Raw genomic sequence first — 21231 nt, forward strand, 5'->3', positions numbered from 1 at the left:
TGAAAACATCTGCAATTGTTTGTCCAGAAAATATGACCTCTCCTCAAGACCTTAACTGAATAATTTAAGAATATATCAGATTACTGTACTTTATCTATCTAATCAAAATTATAAAATATGAAAAGAAATTGGATGTGCCAAACATAGCTACAGACTACTTGATGGCAGTAATCCTGTTGTGCAAAGTCAAAAAGATGTAAAAAATTTTGGGGTTTTATTCTTTTATTCAAAAACTACAATGATACTTTGAATCTGATCATTTGTTGACCCTACATGCTGTAAAACCTCATTAGCTGTTCTAGCTGTACTAAATTACATTACTGTTAACTGTCATGGTACATGTATCAGTCCTGGGAAAACCAACTTACGTAATTGGGTGAGTGTCCTACTAATTCTTTATGCTACAGAAAAGCACACTTGTTCCTTTGGGCTTTCAAGTTATCAGAATTGTGTCAGTATCATCATGCACACAATAGCTGACTTAATGTGTTAAAGAATAAAAAGTTGACATGAAGCAGCAGTGTAAAGTGTCATAACCCTGGGGACTGCAGCAGAGTTTCTGTAGATGTGTTGTACTGGTGTAGGCTTTTCAAAGATAATGACAAAACCCTGACGGCCACTGAAAGAAGACCTCACATTCTTGTCTAGATCCGTTTTTATACTTGAAAAAAAATTTTTTTTTGAAAGGTACAAAATGTCTCTTGAACTAAACTGTAAAATTCTAAATTTGGCCCTTGAATGAGTTTTATGAGTCTTTATTCCTGCTCTTTTGTCCTTTTGACCACCTGTTTAATATTTCTGCTTAAGCATTTAAGTCAAATGGGATACAATTGGAACACTTTACAAGGCCAGGATGTTCCACAAGGTCTTTGAGTCATACATCCTGCACTAAACTGCTTCATCAGCAGTCAGAGGATGGAGATGGTGGCCTTAATTTCTGTGTGGTAGTGAAAACGTTGAGCTGTGTTTATGTTTATGCCTTTGTACTCAACAGGGCCTTACAAAGTAGAATTTTGTCCTTAGCCAGCTAATTTCAATTATATTTGGTGTTTAACCTTGAGTTTTGGTCTCAAAATTCCTCTTTTCCTCAAGCGGTAGAACTAGAGCTACATGGCTAACATTGCTAAGAATAACAGGAGGTGAAATAGCCTTTGTAAATTCTTACCAAAGAATTGGTATTCATATATTTAATTCTATGTAGTTTGATAAGCAAAGTAAATATGTGTGTAAAAATAATGTTTTAAGTAAAAATGCCCAGCATCACTTGCCTTGCATCACTGTCTGTGAAGAGTTTTTTGTGTACTCCTCGTGTCTGTTTTGGTTTCTTTCCACGGTGAAGTGTGATACCTTGTGATGGACAAATGACCCGTCCAGAATGTGTCACTGCATTGAACCCACCCCTACCCACAGTGACAGTAAGCACACAGGGGGGAATATAGTTGTTGTTATTATTATTCCGGCGTCTTCTTGGGGGATTACGCTAAATATAAATGTACAGTAGAGATTCGGAAACCCTGACCTTGCACGCACGCACTCGTATGGAAAACGGGCGTGGCTCCAGTCAACGCCTCGCTCTGATTGGTGGAAGCTCGAGGGTTGGATTATGAGGTCACGTGTGGGATTCAGCTCGCCTGCAGTGTGCGGACATTCCTGCAGTCGCTCAGGCGGCGCGTGCGCTGCGTAGATAAGTGTGTTTCTTTCGGTGTCTGTCTCTCTTTTTCTCCCCTTTCTTTCAGTCTCTTGTGGATTTTCAGTTATCGCTAGTGTTGATGAGCATGTGTAGCAGGAGTGAGTGCGCCTGAGCTCGGAGTGGCTTCGCTCAGCGGCTCTCGGCAGGAGGAATATACACGCGCTTTGAACGGAGCTTAGAGTTTATTACGGGCGGATTTGGGATAGATACAGACACACACAGGTGGGTCTTCTCTCTTTTCGTGGTTTAATGCTGTTTGTGGGTCATAAACCCAACTCAAAGCATATCAAGGAAACAATTACGTGCTAAATTAAGGAAAACAGTTCGCCGTTGGAAAAAAAGGTGGTCCTATACATTATTTAAAAGTCCCAGTGCGTTGTTAAGCGCCACATTTGTAAAGAAAAAAATTTGAATTCATTGGGTTGGATGAAGGATTAACACAGGTGGGTGTTCACTCTTTGTGATTTAAGCTCTTTCACGCTGGTGTTTGTTATTGTTTTCATGTTATATAGCTTATAAAACCACGTGCTGAGTTTAGAAAAAGACATTTGTAGTCGTATGTATTGGATTTATTCGCATTTGCAAATTTGTCCCAGTGGTTTAATGTTGTTGTTGTTGTAATATAAATTAGATTTCACATATTACAAAATGATATAAGGGTTATTTTTGCCTTACTTGTAAACAATAGCTGAACCTTTGTGTCTGGTGCTAAAACATGTATTTTTCACACAGTTCCCCATTGAAGAGTTTATTTATCCACAAATTATAATTTATACTGTTAAACATACTGCTATGTCGTTACTTAAGGATCTCTTTTAATGAGCATTTTCAAAACTTAAAAAATCAAATTTAGAGGTGTAGCTTAATTTAATAAATGTTTTTTAGTGAAATCATGACTAAAGTGTAAATTTGTATTCTCAGTTTGCCTGTAAAACTAGAGTGCCATTAGTTTTAACTTTACTGCAGCTATTTAGGCGCGAACGTTCCCTTTAAAAGCAGAAAAGCTTATTTGGTTCATCGGTTGTACTTTTTTGGCGCATTACCTACGGGTATGTTAATTGGTTTGATGTAGGATTACGGTCAATGTATTGTATATCCAGTTGAAAGCAGTCGCAGTAGCTGAAGTTGGTTTCTTGTTCTAATTATCAGTTCCACCTTAAGCGAGGCAATAGTGAGCTTGTGGCTTCTCAGGTTGCCTGCAGCAAAAGTGTATAGGGTACTGGTTAAGGTGGAAAGAATAATTCCAGTACGGAGGCAGCTTCAGTCTGGTGTCTTCTGTTTCCACAAATATAGCGTGACTCGAATTAAAGTATTATCTGAACCTTTATCTAAGCTAGTAATCAAACCGACAGATAATACGTTTTAAAGAGAAAATAGGCGCAACACCGGAGTTCACACAGTTCATTTAGACGTTTCAGTAACAAACAGTTTAAAGTCGCAGAATAAAGTCGGTATGTGTTAAGTCCTGCATTAAGAGCTTAGTGTAAGAGCTCCAAGTTAGACGTGGCTCACTCTCTAAGTCCCAGAGCTCTTTGTTAATGCCCCTGAATCCAAACTTTTGGTTTCATTCGACGAGAAGCTATAACTAAACGGTTTGTTGCTTCAGCGAGTGTAATGCTAATGCTAAATCTGCCGCGCTTTGATTGTAATGTGAAAGGGCCAGTTCACCCAAAAACAACGTCAGAATATTCATTCAATCGTTTTCTGTAAACGTTCTGTTCAGTTGGCGCAGGCATGGTGTGTATATACAACTTAGCAGCTCTTTAAAAATGTCATTTGGTACTGCAGAGCATTTTATTATTATTTGCTAATGATTTGATTTTGAAATCAGTAGAACGTGTATCCACATTTTGTTTTATGTTCAATTTGCTCCATAAATCTGAACACAGTTTCCAAATTTATCGATCCATATAGCAAGAAAAAAACAATGCTAAGTGTTTCCTTGCTAGTTCAGTGCGAATAAAACCATGGAAACATGGTGTCACCACTTCATTCTTTTTTCCTCCTTAGCCTCAATGTTTATTTAGTTGTTTGATCTTAGAGGGCCCTCAAAAGGAGGAGATAGTTCCAAGATACAATATTATTGATAGGTGTTGGAACAAAACCTCCCATCTAAAAATAAATTGGGGGAAAAAACTTTCAGTGTAATTAATGGATCAAGATTATGTTTAAGTCATATGGTCATTTCCATTAATTCCATTCATTTTGTTATAATGGAAATTGCTGCTGGAGTTTCTGAAGAAAATGTCAAAAAGGTAAATTATTAAGTAAGCAAAGTAACCTTAAATCAATGTTGTTTGTAGTATGTCTCAGATTAGCAAAGATTATTTCCCAGTGTTTGGTGTTGTGGGCGTTGTGTCTGAAACCTGATCTCTGGACTGCTTAACTATTATTAGTGGTACTGGTATTAAAAGTGTGAGAGAAGTGGTGCTGATTTGGAGGCATGTGAAGGAAACCTTAAAGGCCTGGAAGATTTGAACAGGGAATGTGAACCAAAAGTTTGTGGATACACGGACCTGGCCATTGGGGGTGGTCTCCTGCAGCTTCACAGCTTGGATTTAAGGATGTTGATTCAGGCGCTTTTATTAGCCAGCTGTTAAAGCAGTACTTCAGCCAAAAGGCAAATTTACATAATGATTTCCCACATCACCAAAATTGTAAACAATCATCCAAGACAAAATTACACCTCAATTTACCTCAAATTTAGTTGAGCGATTCATTTGATTATGTTGATTCTGGTGATGTATTACATATATAAATTTACAGGCATTACTGTTTATAGGACATGCATTTGTGAACTTTTATGTGTAAGTATTAGTTATCCAATGCCAGATTGCCTGAGGCAGTCCTGGTAGGTAATCTACATTTTTGGATTAATGAGAAAAGAAAGATACAGAAATGTAATGTTTTATATTTAAAATGTGCATTGATTTATTACAACAAATACAGAGATCCTGTAGCTTTATTTTCTGATGCAGCTTATTGGATAAAAATTAAGACATCTGTACTATTTAATTTTATCTTTTTGTTTTTTAGTTAATTTATATTTAATCAAATATTTACTGCTGGTCCAGCATGAATGGTTACTAGAGGGGCACTAATTAGTGCACCTGGTTTGTTTTGGTGGGAGCGGCATAAAGTAGTTCCGAGGGAGAGTGAGTGTGAGCGAGTGTTTGTAATCGTTTATCACGTTTTAGTAATAAATTCGAACCCAGACATCGATAGAAGGGTGTTACCTGGGCCAAGGAGAAAAAGGAAGTGGACTGCTGATCAGTGTTCCACAGTCTTGTTTTCAGATGAAAGTAAATTTTGCATTTCATTTGGGAATCAAGGTCCTAGAGTCTGGAGGAAGAGTGGAGAGGTACACAATCCAAGCTGCATGAGGTCCAATGTGAAGTTTTCACAATCAGTGATGATTTGGGGAGCCATGTCATCAGCTGGTGTTGGTCCACTGTGTTATATCATGTCTGAAATCAGCGCAGCTGCCTACTGGGAAATTTTAGAGCACTTCATGTTTCCTTCTGCTGACAAGCTTTATAAAGAAATGGTTTTCATTTTCCAGCAGGACTTTGCACCTTTCTACACTGCCAAAAATACCAATACCTGGTTTAATACCAACAGTATCACTGTGTTTGCTTGGCCAGCAAACTCGTCTGACCTACACCTCAGAGAATCTATAGGGTATTGTCAAGGGGAAGATGGAGACACCAGATCCAACAATGCAGACGCGCTAAGGGGCCACTTTCAAAGTAACCTGGCCTTCCATAAGACCTCACACACAATGCTGTATTGGACACACCAGATTAACTCATATCTAGTAAAGGTAGAAGCAGCCCCATATTGTGCAAAATGCCAAACTCAGCTTACAATAAAACGTTCAATGTTGGACTGTATTGATTTTGGCTACGAGAGGTAACTGATCCTAACTGCAAAATCCATAACAGGATTATTCAACAATACAAAAGCATCAGCGCTCCTAAAATTCCTGTCAGTAACAAAACTTAAGCAACACATATAACAAACACATATGGCATCAACGTCCCTAAAGTAAAACTATTAATAAATTAATAACATCGTACTGTCTTTCTTGATATGTATGTGGCCTTACGTGCAGATATGGCGTTAAATACAAACTAACTAATCTAACCATAATACCTCTGCAGTGCCACAGGCTGATCACCTCCACACCACGCCGCATTGATACAGTAATTCATGCAAAAGGAGCCCTGACCAAGTATTGAGGGCATATGCTGTACATACTTTTCAGTAGGTCAACATTTCTGTATTAAAAATTCTTATTAATTGGTCTTGTATAATATTCTAAATTTTCTGAGATAATGACTTTTGAGTTTGTCATTGGCTATAAGCCATAATCAACATTAAAAGAAATAAACACTCGAATCACAGATCACTCTGTGTAATTAATCTATATAATGAGTTTCACTTTTTTTAATGGAAGTTTACTAAGGTGCACCTGTATATGAAGTGTCTATTGCAATGTACAAGGGAATGTAAAATAGGAAGGGTCTTGCATAATATTATCTGGCAGGTTACTTTTTTTTATTGTTTTAATGAATTTTAGTGGGACTGTTTAGAAAAGGATTTTTGCCTTCTGAGCTGTGAGAAAGTGTTATGTTGTTGAAAACTGCTGCGTTTGGATGTCTGCTCCATTCGGACACCCCAAAACAGACAAAATGAGGAAACACTTTCTGAGAGATTTTCATGACCAGTTTCTGTCTATTAGAACATATTAGAAGCAGAGTGCCCTAATGTTAGAAACTGCAGAATGATTCGGGTTTTAAATTCTACAACATTAGCTGGCAAGTAAGCTTCATGGCTTCACAATGCTGTTTACATGACTTTTTTAGTTGCAGTCTAATTTACTGCATTGTGTATTTATTTATTTTTTCTATTTTTAAACAGTATGATCAACAAGTCATGCATTTACATTTAAATATAGGGAAACAATCCTGTGTAAATCTAATGGAATTGCACATTTTAAGCATGAGGACATGTATGTTGCTTCTACATAAATTACTACCTCCCCTTTACTGAAACGTCATTGTCACTTGTGGCAGATGCTTTGCAGCCAATGCACTATCCAGCACAACCAGGCTCGTCTGGTCTTGTATGTTTTGAGTAATGATGACAGCCCTGTGTCTGTTAGGTCTTGAATACTGAAAACTAAACTGACATTTGGAAGTATTTATAGTAAAATGGCTTGGGTGTGCTGCCTTATTTAGGCTAATAGTCACTTGTCTGAGTCTGTCCCTGGGTGAATCCTGCTACTGGGTTCTCTGGGTGAAAGCATCTATACAATGGGGCATTGATACCATTAACTGAGCTGGACGCTGTGTGTGTGCGTCTCATGACTGTACCACAGTACTGTGGGTGTCCCCCTCAGTGTGTGTGCACGTCCCTGTATTTGTTTCCCACACAGTAAAAGATCATGTCATCCAACCTGAAGCTGTGTCAGTGCAGTGTCTATGTGAGGGGGAAATCGATTGTATCTAGACTCTGTGCAGCTGTTGTTTCAGTCCCTGGAGCACAGACACTACTCTCTTTTTTGCTGTTATGTTTTTTTTTCTCTCTCTCTTTTTCCCACACTCATTATCATCTTATCTCTTTCTTTCTATTCTTTTCACTTTCTTTATTTCTGTTATTTGCCCCCTCTCCCTTTTTTCCTTTCTCATCATTAATTTCTCTTGCTCTCTCCCACACTTTCTTTCTTACTCACAAATTTTAAGGTCATAATTGTAGTTTTCTGGTAGTCTGTTATTGATGTTTTGTATTCAATAGCTAAAAGAGCTTTAGCGTTCTGTCTGTTCTGTCACTGCCTCCTGTGTCTCTTACTATTAATGCATTTAGGAGTGTGTCTCTCTCTCTGACTGGCACTCATCCATGGCACAGTGGCACAACCTATAAACACGTGTGTGTGTGTGTTGTGAGCTGTTGCTATGAAGGGGATATAAACTTGTTTGTTGGCATCTTTTTAAGCCCCACCCTGCTCAGCAGCTCAGAAGGTCAGATCAAAAGATCAGTAACGCACAGTAAATTTAAGTATTTATGAAGTGGTATTACATTTTAAAGTAGATACTAGAACACTGCTTTGAGGATGTGAAGGCATTCGGCCACATAAACATTAATGGGGTCAGATATTGATGTTGGCGATTAAGTTAAGGATCACAACAAACTCCACTCCAGCGCATCCCAGAGGTTTTGAACAGCGCTCCATCTCAAGTTGACTTGGCTCCCTCGGGTCTTACTGAAACGTCTGTGACATGCTTTAATCAAAACACCACAAAGATCAAACACAGGACCCTGTCTGCACTTGTAACTTAAAATGAGTATGAGCCACTGTTCAGTTCAGTGTAGGAGCCCAGGGGTGAGCACAAAGGAGCAGAAGCTCATGTTTTTTACAAATCTTTCCCCATTCTGTTCTGTTTCTTCTTCTTTCTAGTTTTCACCATACGTAATCAGTACACTTATTTCTTTGACATAGGGTTTGCTTCTGTTTAACATTGTCTTTGCTCTCTCACACGTATGCAAGTCCAGCATCTCGATATAAGATCCTCAGATGATGAGTCAGAATAACAACAATGACTTGTCTGTTTTTGTTTTTTTTTTCTTTCCTCCCTTCCAAGTTTTTTCAGACTAAGGCAGGCCAAAATAACTGACTGGGTTGATTTTAATTTCGATTTTGTTATATATCTGGAGTTCCTACCAATCCACAGCATCTCTCACTCTCGCTCTCTCTTTGACTCCAGTGAGAATGTGCAAAAGTGTGAGTAGTAAAAATGACATACTCCTCGATTCCCTCTCTTTCCCTCTCCATCTGTTAAAGCTTGGTGTTCTGTGGTCATCTGTAATGCTCTGTGGATTAACCCTTTGCTCAGAGTTTGCTTTGGCAGTTGACGTTTTTAATGAGACACAGAATTGTGAGACTTCTGTACAGTATGGAAGTAAGTAGAGATTTGAGTGCAGCTTATGAATCAGTTTGAGTGCCTGAACCCAAGCACAGCCTACCAGTGCTTCATTTACATATTTTCAGTAAGCACAGATTCATGCATATATTTTTTGATAGCGTGCCAGTTTAAAAATTGAATCTTGATGCTCATGAGCCAATGGTTTTATGAGGTTGAGCAGTGAGTACCCCCTGCTGAACAAACATTTATTTTAAGCTTGCAACAACTGGCAAAAAATAAATGTAGGTTTATTTGAGACTGTAAAAAAAATTGGTATTGTCTTTTGTTTTTTTTTCCCCAAAATTAATTTATATAAGCAATGTATTTGTGTAGGGTATTCAATGCTTTTTCTGTGTTTTAGTTGTGTTTATGGGTTTTATGGGGGTGTTATTAATATAAAATTAAAAACACAGCGTTCTATATCTTTAAAGAAATACTGGGTAAGATTTGGGTTATTTGTCCTTGGGCACCCTCTAGTATAATTCATGTTTAATTCACTGGACTGAAATCAATAGAGTGGTCTACCTTCCTCCAAAAGTTACTTGGTGCAGTTTCAGCAGGGCTGAGTTCCGAGTAGCAATGGCAGAGGATCTGATACATGTCAGTGGAGCATCACAATGATTTTTTGAAATTTTCATTTTAAAGTAAAAATATTAGGTAGTGGACATAATCTGAACTTTGTGCATTGTGTGTATGTGTGTGTGAAAAATAACTACAACTATGTTTGAACTGGATCACTATTTACACAAATTATTAGTTATATAAGGGGTTTGATTTTTTTAGATATTTATGTTTTTTTCTCCCCGTGTCCGCGTGGGTTTCCTCCGGGTGCTCCGGTTTCCTCCCACAGTCCAAAAACACACGTTGCAGGTGGATTGGCGACTCGAAAGTGTCCATAGGTGTGAGTGTGTGAGTGAATGTGTGTGTGTCTGTGTTGCCCTGTGAAGGACTGGCGTCCCCTCCAGGGTGTATTCCCGCCTTGCGCCCAATGATTCCAGGTAGGCTCTGGACCCCCCGCGACCCTAAATTGGATAAGCGGTTACAGATAATGGATGGATGGATTTATGTTTTTGTTTATTTCGTTGCAAATTTAGTATTTTACATTAAACTATTACACACACAAATATACACACTTGTACTAAATGTAAATGTGGTCATTGTGGGTCACTAAGTAAAACTGATGAATAACCGAACCATCCGTGAAATTTACGTGTGCACACTGGTGTCAAATTAGACCATACATTACTACAGAGAGTGGGGTAGAGAGATGGAGGTCTGGCTGCTATTAGACTTAAATTTCTTTTCTTGATGATCTACCCTTTGCTGTTGTCATGGAAATTCTCTCTTTCCTCTTAAAAAAAAAAAGAAGTCTCTCTCTCTCTCTCAAAAAGATTTTCACCGTAAAATATATGGTCGTTATTCAGCCCTTAAAAGGAGGTATTGGTGTAAGGAGTAAAGAAATGTGAAGTATCTGGGTGCCACACTCAAGCCCTCAAACACAGGCTTATGGTGAACTTTCCTGACCAACACACCTTGTCACACATCAACACTAAACACACACAGAAATACAAAATAACCACTAATGCAACCCAAAATCAAAAACCATCCCTAATGATTTGTGTATTTAACAGTGACAAAATGTATTTTTTTACAAAAAAAACAAAAAAACAAATGAGAGTATTGTCTGTTAATATGTAAAAAAAAAAAAAAAAGTCATAAGCACTAAAAAAAATTTTTTAACTATGGGATAATGTATTTTTTTCCCCACTAAAGAGATGGGGGGAAATGTTTTGGCTGACATAACTATTTACAATATTTCACTGTTACAGAAACAGTATTCAACCTTTTTAGAGTTTATACTCTTTTATTGTCAAGGTTTGACAGATTTCAGTATAAATTATACACATTTTTACAGTGTACTGTTTGGAAATTGTTTAACAGGGCAGTTTACTGTGTGGCACAGGTTACCACAGCACATTTCACTGCACAAATGTGCTTGGACGACACCCCTAATGCTGAATTTGCCTGTCTGAAACAAGTATGAAATTCTCACTAGCAGTGATAAGACACTCATGTCTAGGTTTGCCTCTTTTGGAGCACCCGTGATGTAGTTTCTGGGTGTTTATAGTGTCCTGCTTCTTACTGTGTCTCTGTGTTGTAACTAATTTTCATAAAGTAGAGACAGTTTCAGCCAAGTTGCTTGAGATATCATCGTCTGTCAGATATCATCAATGTAAATTCTTGGCCTAAAATGGTTGGCTATTACATTTGCTTGTACCATGTAAAAACACAGAAATTAAACACTACTTCTTTATGTTAAAGATGTAATAAATGTTATAAAATATTGATAAGTGGTGTGTTCAGAAGTCATAAAATATAAAGATGCTTCTCATCTTGTAGCCAATGACAATTAAGCTGAAACAACAACCTCAATCCTTTGGAGCTTTCACTCATAACTGAATTCAGGGCACAGTGACATAGTTAATATTCACTTCAGAGTGAACCTCAAGCACAAGGATTATGCTTTTATAAATATATAAAACTTATTTATTTACCAATTATTTGCACATTTCTACTACCATTAAATTTTAGTGGGAGCTGTGTGGTCTCCTCCAAGTGTGCTGAGTGGCTCTTGAGGCTGTAGTAGATGACTGCCCAAGTCTGCTGGTTATTGACAATGTGGATTTTCCTGAAACACGTCATTTACGTGAAGCCAAATGCTCTTTTAATGTCTGAGTGATGCACAAGGTGTCTCTGACAAGTTGCTGTATGTTACAGGAATTATAATGATGTTTTAATGGACATGTAACTAATTTATAATTGATCTCTCTTTCTCTGTCTGTCTGCAGGTAAAGTGTAGGTCAGTAGAGGAGCTGATATGAGTATAGAGGTCAGTTCAGGGGTGGTGATGACCCCTCCTCCTCCCAGTGTGGGGCCGAAGGAAAGGTATTTCGATCGTATCAACGAGAATGACCCGGAGTACCAGCGCAGCCGCAACATGTCCCCTGACCTGCGGCAGGACTTCCATATGATGGAGCAGAAGAAGAGAGTTACACAGATACTGCAGAGTCCTGTAAGTACTCAAGCACACACTTACACTACGTTTTCTCACTCAACACCCAGTAAAAAAGAAAAATTGGAAGAGGAAACGCCTGCTGTCAATTATGTCGTCCAATGAGAAAGCAGTTCAGGTACTACTGGGCAGTCCCCAATTTTGGGCTTAAATTTGGGCTGACTGAGAAATTACACTGCACAGATTACTTAAACAGTTCAAAGTGCTGCTATAAATCTCCAATTCTGGTTTGTAGTCCACATACATCTCCAGTAATGAATTCCAGAGGTTAACATCTGCAGTGCTATCAAATACAGTGGCTTAGCACACCCATCCCTTTCTCTTACACACACACACATGCGCATACACACGGTACAATACTGGTCTCTCCTCAGCAAGCCCCTGAAGTGTGTCTGTGGGCTGCGGTAGAGGGAGATTTACTGCAGCGCTGAGAACACTGCAGTCTCATTGCTGAGGTCTACCAAAGATTGCCTGTGACCGAGAAAAAAAAAAACTCAGCATATTTTTTTTGACATCTTTATAGCTGTTTTTATGATTTTTCAGAAAATATGTCCTATTAGCTATTGTGTGTTTGAGTTGGGATATCTAGTGTCCTGTTTGTGTGTGTGTTTGTCCTCTTCAGGTGGGCAGGACTGTTGGAAAATTTAAGAATTAGTGTGCTCCTCAAAGTATGTTGAGCTCAGTATAAATGAGTAGGCTGATGCAACACTCTTATTTCAAAGCTGTGGAGAATACAGGTTTTTTGTGCCATGATCCTTGAAGTTATGTTCGTCTTGATGTGTAGAAGTATGTGTGTCTTGAGTTTGAAGACTTGAGCAGTTGAAGCAGTAGTGTCTTAATTACATGTTGCCTGAAAGTGTGCAAGTTACAGTTAAGGACAGGATGTGTTTACTTGGTTCGAGACCTGAGTGTGTGATTGAACAAGTATCAAAAAAACACATGGCATTATTTCTGTAATTATTCATTCATTCATTATCTGTAACCGCTTATCCAGTTCAGGGTCGCGATTTCTGTAATTATACTCGGGTAATTAATGGAATTGCTGTGATATCAATGAACAACTAGATAGCAACCGTGTCAGTAAAGCATTAGACCCCCAAAGCAGTTAGTTCAGTTTAATGAAACGTGAGTACATACAACACTTTTTTTTTTTACTGTATGGTGTTTTACTCGGCTCTACTCGCTCCCCCCACACCCCGGAATGTAGCCCATGAGTTCACAAAAGACATTGTCTGTAAATGGAACTACAGGCTTTGGAAACCACAATAGCTGCATGTTAAGCATTGCGTTGTGTATTTGAGTGTCCTGTTTTTTGGGACTAAACAAGCTCCCCACACCATTTCCGTGTTTGAACCTATCCAAAATCACAATTTTACGAGCTGCTATTGTGAGTCCAATTTAATAACAAATGTGATCGCTACTGTAGCTTGGAATTTTTACATACGCCTAGTTTGTTCTGGATATCTGCATTTCGTTGTGACTGACAAATCTCTCAGGCCTATCAATGTTCTGCAAGGTTTAAACATCACATTTAGTTCCTACTCAGCTTGCTTGAAACCAGAAGTGAGTAGAGAATGAAAATGTAACCGGTTCCATGTACCAGGCAACAGAATTTGCCTAATTAAGTCAAGTAGATACCGTGTAGTCAAAGTGCCAATAGCCATGGAGAAAAACCACAATGCTATACTGGTTTATGAGCAAAACTAAATTGGTTACTCCAGTTAAAGCTGGAGTTTTAAGGGCAATATTTTGAGTGTTGAAGTTACTGTTGTTTTTTTTTTTATTTTATTTTTTTTACCCCCCCCCCCTCTCTTAGGTAGGTTATAAATAATTAAATTCATACAGTCATCCACCCACCCATCTCTCCTTGAATTTTTCCATCACTGTATTCATGCGTATTTCCTCAAGTCTATCCCTATATCCATCCAGCCATTTTTATTCATCTATTTGTGTATTCATTCCTATATCTTTCCACACATTTGTACATATCCAAGGCATTCCTATAATCTTCTAATCCCTCCCTGCATTAGTTTCATTCAGTCACTATTCCATAAATCATTCAGGTACACAGCCACTAAACAATCATCAATACCTGAAAATTACAAGCAATACAAACTTCAAATAACATGGTGTATTATACCTCAAAGGGTTATGTGCAATTTCTGCATTGTTAACCTGAATATAATGGTTAAATCTTTTTTTTAGTTTAATAAAAAAATTACTGTATCCATGAAAATATATCTGCATATACTGGAGTTGGTACTTTATCGCCTGCAAATCTGTCTGGAGGAAATGGAATCTAAAGGTAACAACAGAATATAGTTCATGTTTAAGTTTTATGATTATAGCCTGTCTTACTGTGTGTTTTAATGAGGTAACTGCTGTTTTTCACCCCTAACAAGTGTGGGCATGTTGCTTTGTTTTTTTCTATATTTATGTTGATGTTTCCCCACAATCTCTTCTTGACTGTAAGAAACATCTTCCCAAACATAGCTGTGTTTATCTGGGTCTGCAGTACCCAACAGGTTTTGTCATAAGGGCCATATCAGGGATGAAATGAGACTAGTGTAGACCTGGCTGTAGAGGACTATGTTAAGTTCAACCCACAGTTGACCTTCATCACAGTAACCTAGTCCCAGTAATTAGCAAGTTACATTCTCACTTTCCATTTTTACTCTTGGTGTCTGTTGTTTTGGGTTTTTTTTTCTTTTTTTTTCTGTCATTGTCATATATCTTTTCTCACTCTCACAAGGCCCCAGGGCAGTTTGATTAGATTTTTGCTGCTGTTTACGTCACATTACATTAGGTAATGCAGTTGGCACCAGCCAGCTCTAAAAAAACACACACAGGCTGGCTGAGGCTGTGAGTGGTTTGCCAGTGCTGCTGTTTTGATGAGTTCATTTTTTTCTATTATTAATAATCACGGTATCTAGCAGTTGCTCAAACACTGCTTACGTTGCTCCTCACTCTCTCAAAGTTCTGCCATAAAACACTTGTCCAAAAATGTCTGGAGACCACTTGTCTGTGAATTTGGCTACTGTGAGCTCAGACATTTTAATTTTTTAATTAAATTCTGGAGTGCCAGAACTACTACTCTGACATGAGTACATGTCTTCACTTGCGTGTTCAAGTTTGCTATTAAACTATTACAGAACTGTTTCTCCTAGTGTGAATCCTTCTCAGGAAAGTAGAGGCTGTTGCCACAACAAAATGGTATGAAAAAGTTTGGGCACCCCCGATAATTATCATGATTTTCCTTTATAAATCATTGGTTGTTTGGATCACTTATTTCAGTTAAAGATATCATATAGCAGATGAACACAGTGATATTTGAGACATGAAATGAAGTTTATAGGTTTTACAGAAAGTGTGCAATAATTATTTAAACAAAATTAGACAGGTGCATAAATTTGGGTACCCCAACAGAAAAATGACATCAATATTAATATCCCCGAAATTACAGCCTCTAAACACTTCCTATAGCTTCCAATGAGAGTCTGGATTCTGATTGAAAGTATTTTGGACCATTCTTCTTTACAAAACATCTTCAGTTCAGTCATGGTTGGATGGTTTCTGAGCATGGACAATCTGCTTTTAATCACACCACAGATTTTCTGTAATATTCAGGTCTGGGGACAGATGGCCATTGCAGACCACTGTACTTGATCCTCTGCATGAGTGCCTTAGTAGATTTTGAGCAGTGTTTAGGGTCGTTGTCTTGAAGTATCCATCCCTGGTGCAACTTCAACTTTGTCACTGATTTCCTGAACATTGTTCTCAAGAATCTGCTGATATTGACTGTAATCCATGTGACTGTCAACTTTAACAAGATTCCCAGTACCTGCACTGACCACACCGCCCCACAGCATGATGGAACCGCCACCACATTTTACTGTGGGTAGCAAGTGTTTGTCTTGGAATGCTGTATTCTTTTTCCGCCATGCATACTGCCACTTATGTCCAAATAACTCAATATTAGTTTCATCAGTCCCCAGCACCTTATTCCAAAATGAAGCTGGCTTGTCCAAATGTTCTTTAGCATACCTCAATCGACTCTGTTTGTGGCATGTGCGCAGAAAAGGCTTCTTCGGCATTACTTTCCCATACAGCCTCTCCTTGTGCAAAGTGCGTTGAATAGCTGAACGATGCACAGTGACACCATCTGCAGCAAGATGATGTTGTAGGTCTTTGGAGCTGGTCTGTGGGTTGACTATGACTGTTCCCACCATCCTTTGCCTCTGCTTATCTGAGATTTTTCTTGGCTTTCCACTTCGGGCCTTAACTAGGACTGTGCCTATGGTCTTCCTTTTCCTCACTATGTTCCTCACAGTGGAAACTGGCAGCTGAAATCTGAGAGAGCATTTTTGTATCCTAAACCATGATGTTGAACAATCTTTGTTTTCAGATAATTTGAGAGTTGTTACCACTCTTCAGAGAAGATGCAAAGAGGAGAAAAACTTGCAATTGGCCACCCTAACTCTTTCTCATAATTGGATACACCTGTGTATGTAGGTCAGGGGCCAATGAGCTTACAAATAATTTTTTGTTCTAATAATTAGTGCTAAAGGTATTCAAATCAATAAAACGACTTGAGTGCCCAAATTTATGCACCTGCCTAATTTTGTTTAAATAATTATTGCACACTTTCTGTAAATCCTATAAACTTCATTTCACGCATGAAATATAAATGTCTTCGTCTGCTACATGATATATTTTAACCGAAATTGCTGATGCGAGGGTGGCACGGTGGGGCAGAAGATAGTGTCACAGTCACACCTCCAGGGACCTGGAGGTTGTGGGTTCAAGACCCACTCAGGTTTCCTCCTTCGGTCCAAAAACACATGTTAGGTGGATTGGTGACGTGAGTGTGTGTTGCCCTGTGATGTACTGGTGCCCCCACCCCCCCAAGGGAGATTTTGAGCCTTGCGCCCAATAATTCCAGGTAGACCCTGGACCCCCCGCAACCCTAAATTGGATAAGCGGTTACAGATAATGGATGGATGGATGATAATTATCAGGGGTGCCCAAACTTTTTCATACCACTTGAATGCCCTTGTTGTATGGGCAGGTGCCCACAGATGTCTGGCTGTTTGGTGTGTATATACATAAGTGTTTACTTGCTGAAGGGTGAAGGTTGCAGGGAGTGTAGGAATGGAACAAAGGGTGGCTAGCCTAAAAAGGGCCAAGATGCACTTTAATAATTAGTACACTGCTCTCATATGAGAGTGAAAATGTTTTAGTTGATTATGGCTATGGTTGCCAACTTGATTACCTAACATGAGATGCTGTAAACAACACAGCAGGCAAAAATCAACAAAAAACGACCCTGAGGCTTGTAGGCCTTGAACTGCATCACGCTCTACTGGCAAATATGGTCTAACACAGAAAGAAGATTTATTACTTCATTTTGGCAGGAGTTTAATTTTAGCTGTCTATAGGTTTTCGTTACACATTCCCTGTCAACACACGCAGAGGGGTAGTAGTGTCTACTCTCCTCCATAAGCTACATAGTGCAGCTTCTGCAGTGCTGACCTCAAAGAAGCAATGAGAGCAACCCTATTCTCTCCATTACAGCTCAGTGGAGCATGTTTCTTTAACTATATGCATTGGATCACATACATTTCCTTTGAAGCAAAAGCATGGCTGTCAGTTTCAGTTTTATAGGTGCAAAAGCCTGGTCTTGTATGACTGGAAATAATTGCCTGAAGGTGTTTTTTAGATTGCTGTTGAGAGGATGTAGAACTGAGTGTATTCTCGTTTCCTTATCCTGGGGGACTCAGCTTTTGGAGTTGAATGCTGGTTTTGTTGTAAATGTAGACAGGACTCTATAGTCATTAATAGCAAGTACTTGTCAACTCCAGGGTTTTCCAGAATGGAGGATAGTATCCATTTTACTGAAATTTCCATCTCTGTAGTGTGAGCATGCTTAATGTGCATACAGCATATTAGTCAAATGTAGCAAACACTGAAATCTTTCAGACTGCATTAATCGTTCTCTGTGAATGCTTGTGGTGTCCAGAGTGAACTGGTGTCAGTCTGTGATAGCCTAGTGACACAAATTCCTTCCCAAACACTGAACTGTTGCTGTAGAAATGTAGCAGAGGGCCTGAGAAAGACTTGGCCCCAGTAAGATTCAGCCAAACTCAGCAGCAGTTTCCGCAGGCCTTAGAGAGGGTGGATGAATGACCCTGCAGGGTTTTGGTGAAAGCTAATTTATTCTAGAGACCTGAAGAAAAAAAAAATATCACATTACTTTGTGAAAAGCTCTGTCTTTAATCGATCAGTAAGTCTGTCATATGTCCCTATGCACATGATGTTAAGAGTGCTAGCAAAGTGTTTCCTTCAACTGCTGCTAATGTATTTTCATTGGAGCTCAACAAGCTTTAAAGAGATCACTGCCTAATATTTTACGAAAGATCTGCATACATCACAAGCATCACATTTTAGCGCTTTTCCAATGCATGGTACCTACTCGACTCTGCTTGGCTTGGGTCTACAACCTATGTGGGACCTGGTGCAGCTAGACCCTGAAATTTAGCAGATGATATCGCAAAATACAGTCTCTAACTGGAACCACAACCTTTGGAAATTACAGCATTAGCAGCTGTAACGTTAAGTGCTGTTTACGCATCATGTTGTATGTTGTTTTTGTTTTTTGGGCCTGCATCAGTTAGACAGATCAATTTAGTTTTCTTGTTCCTGGTTTCACCATCCAGCTCTAGCTGGACTGAGTTTCATCAGCCACCACTCCAAGAACCTCTTTAAAAGACCACAGCATAATTTTACAAAATATTGGATGACAATTGGAATTACCAAAGCTTGAAACTCGTTATTGGGCTTTGAAAGGAGCCTTCACAGTAGTAAAAAGAAGAGGCAGGAAAAATAATTCCAGATCTGAATATCAGGAATTAAGAAGTGTGCTAGTCAGATCTCCTGAATATCAGACTTGTCACATAGGATCTGTTTCTTGGCGTATTTGTCACAGTTGAATTAGCTCTGGTTGCGGCATGTCAGAGACACTTGTTGCATATTTGAGAAGTATTCATGTGGTGACGTTTCAAGTCAGACTTCAAAAGGCTCAACAGATACAGCACTGTTTACACATACATAATGATAATTAGTAGCTGTCTGAATGTGTCTACTGTAGACACTGGTTGTGATCATTGCTGTGACCTAGACAGTGTGTCACAAAACTTACCTGACACCTATCATTACAGACTCCCATCATCCTGTCTGTAGGCAAGAAGACTGATCTGGGATCAGGTTTCTAGGTTGCTCTAAATATTATGACAGCTTGTTTAATGTGCTTTTGAGGAGGAAGTGTGATTCTCTGGCCAGTGAAGACCCTGGATCCAGACATTACCACTGAGCAGCACCATCTCCTGAAGAAGTGGGCCTGTTCTGCAGTAGTGTCTTTTCGACACAGCGACACCCCACAAGTAGGTTTAGCAATGGTTTCAGGTCTTGACAAGGAGTTTGTGTGGTTTCCTCCAAGTTAATCTATTAAAATAGCCGCGGGATACACAGGAACAGTAACATGAGATCCTTAAAGGCCGGATCAGACTTAATGTCTTGATGCCAGGGACCATGGGGATCTTCAGAGCTCTTTTAGAGTCTGGGACTCCTGTGTGCTGCCAAAACAGCCAAAACTGACTCACCAAGAAGACCAACAGCATAGTAGGTAGGTGATCATAAGGCGTTGGCTCATTGTTGTAGGTGTAACAGAATGCATATGCTGCAACTGATACTGCACATGGCAGACACTCACTCTGTATGCTATCAGAGCACCAGGGAAAAGATGTTTTAGTTTATATCTTGAGTATATTGAACTACAGGTTTTCGTTCTCATAGCTGGGTGTCTGTGTGGCAGTTTTTGGTGGTTGGGTTTGTGCGGGGATAGCCATATATTTAGATATCTTTGTTAGAGTTTTTACGTCACTACTTTCCTCACATGAATCAAAGTTCAGAGCATATAGACAACAATACGTAACAAGCATAAACTGCTCTGTAGAAAACTACTTTAAATGTTGGCTCATTTCATAGTCGTCAGGGCTCCCAATCCTGCTGAAGATTTTTGTGCCATTTCCTCACACATTTATAATGCATATGTAGTTCCTTGAAAGGCTTATGGTGATGCAGGATGTAATAGTAGCTTTTACCCTTAACACATTTTACACACATTTCAGGCTTCAACTAAAACTTAATCAGTTGGGCAAGCGACTTGAAATTCCACCGTCCCAAATCATATTCATATCCGAACAAATCTTTGTGTTTTTACAAGTGTTACAAATATAAAAAGCACACACATTGTCTTTTATTTAGATTTATTCTAAACATAAATATACATTCTTACAATATGTTTTAATTTTTGTCTTCTGTATATAAGCAAGCTTTTGTAAAGCTTTTTTGTTTTCATTTCATTTTAAATTTTTCATTTTAAAATTACTTGACTAACAAACTTTTTGTCATGTTTTTACCATCTTAGTAACAATACAGGCTTTCAATCTCCAGTTCATTTTAAAATTGAAGGTTGTGAAGAGTTGAAATGTCTTTATATTGTGACTAAATTTATTTAACTTTAAAGTGGCTTGACTATTCATCCGTCGTATACGTACATCCAGTGGTACAAATGCGCTAGCAGATTTTTTTTGCTATCGCATGCAATGGGACAGTGATTTGTGGGGACACTCGATGACACACTTTTTAAAAAAAATAAAATAAAATAGTAGTCCTAAAAAAATTTGTAAATAAAATAAAGAACATCTTTTTTCCTGCCTTCTTAAGAATCATTGCAGACTTTGCAATCAGAACATCTCCAGTGCAGAGATATATTCAAGTTTAATTCTCTATCTCTCCCTCACTCTCTTTCCCAGGCATTTAAAGATGAATTGGAGGGTCTAATCCAGGAGCAGATGAATAAGGGAAATGATCCTGCAGGACTTCTTGCCCTTCGCCAGATTGCAGACTTTTTCATGGCCAGCTCTGTTGCCGGATTCTCAACCTCCCCCCTAAGTGAGTACCTTGGTGATCCCACCGTTTGCTATAAGAACAGACTGCCACATTCTGCTCATTCTCCAGTCTGCTGTATCTACCGCACGACCAGATACACTCTGAATAAATTCATATTCCCCAGTCATGCAAGAAACATTGAGCCAAGTCAGGGAAGACCTTACATTCTTTAAGCCCCCTCTTTACCCTGCCGTTCTATCCAGCACTCCACTCGTGTGTCTGTTCTTCATCAGGCCTCAACAGTGGGTATTGGGCTTAGGGTATGGTTATTTAGAGAAAATCCCTGATCACTGACAGCACAGCAAATTCTATTGCTTGGGTAGTCTCAGCTCAAAGCTCTAGAAATTTTAAACTGTGAGCTCTTGAATATGAGTTGTTGTTTTTTTTTTTTTCATGATCTAGAGTTTTGAGAATGTGTGTGTGTGTGTGTGTGAACTCTGTAAGTCTTAAAATCATGTATTAGGCTTGTCAGAGCATATTTATCCTTAATGTTT

General features: G+C 38.8%; 1 protein-coding gene across 5 annotated transcripts in view; it reads left to right on the plus strand.

Annotated features, from left to right (window-relative positions):
• The first annotated feature begins 1679 nt into the window (after positions 1-1679).
• Positions 1680-21231, plus strand: part of LOC136677903 (gamma-adducin-like) — a 47975-nt gene continuing 28423 nt past the window's right edge. For 4 of the 5 annotated variants that reach the window (XM_066655600.1, XM_066655603.1, XM_066655602.1 and 1 more), the window contains exons 1-3: positions 1680-1912; positions 11505-11728; positions 20602-20740. In XM_066655600.1, coding sequence (XP_066511697.1) covers positions 11534-11728; positions 20602-20740 — 334 coding nt within the window. In that variant the 5' untranslated portion in view covers positions 1680-1912; positions 11505-11533. Of the gene's footprint in view, positions 1913-2035; positions 2134-11504; positions 11729-20601; positions 20741-21231 lie in introns of those variants that run through there. The other variant, XM_066655601.1, reaches the window with a different exon arrangement.

The sequence above is a fragment of the Hoplias malabaricus genome, chromosome Y (genome assembly GCF_029633855.1).
Source record: "Hoplias malabaricus isolate fHopMal1 chromosome Y, fHopMal1.hap1, whole genome shotgun sequence".
Taxonomy (NCBI): domain Eukaryota; kingdom Metazoa; phylum Chordata; class Actinopteri; order Characiformes; family Erythrinidae; genus Hoplias; species Hoplias malabaricus.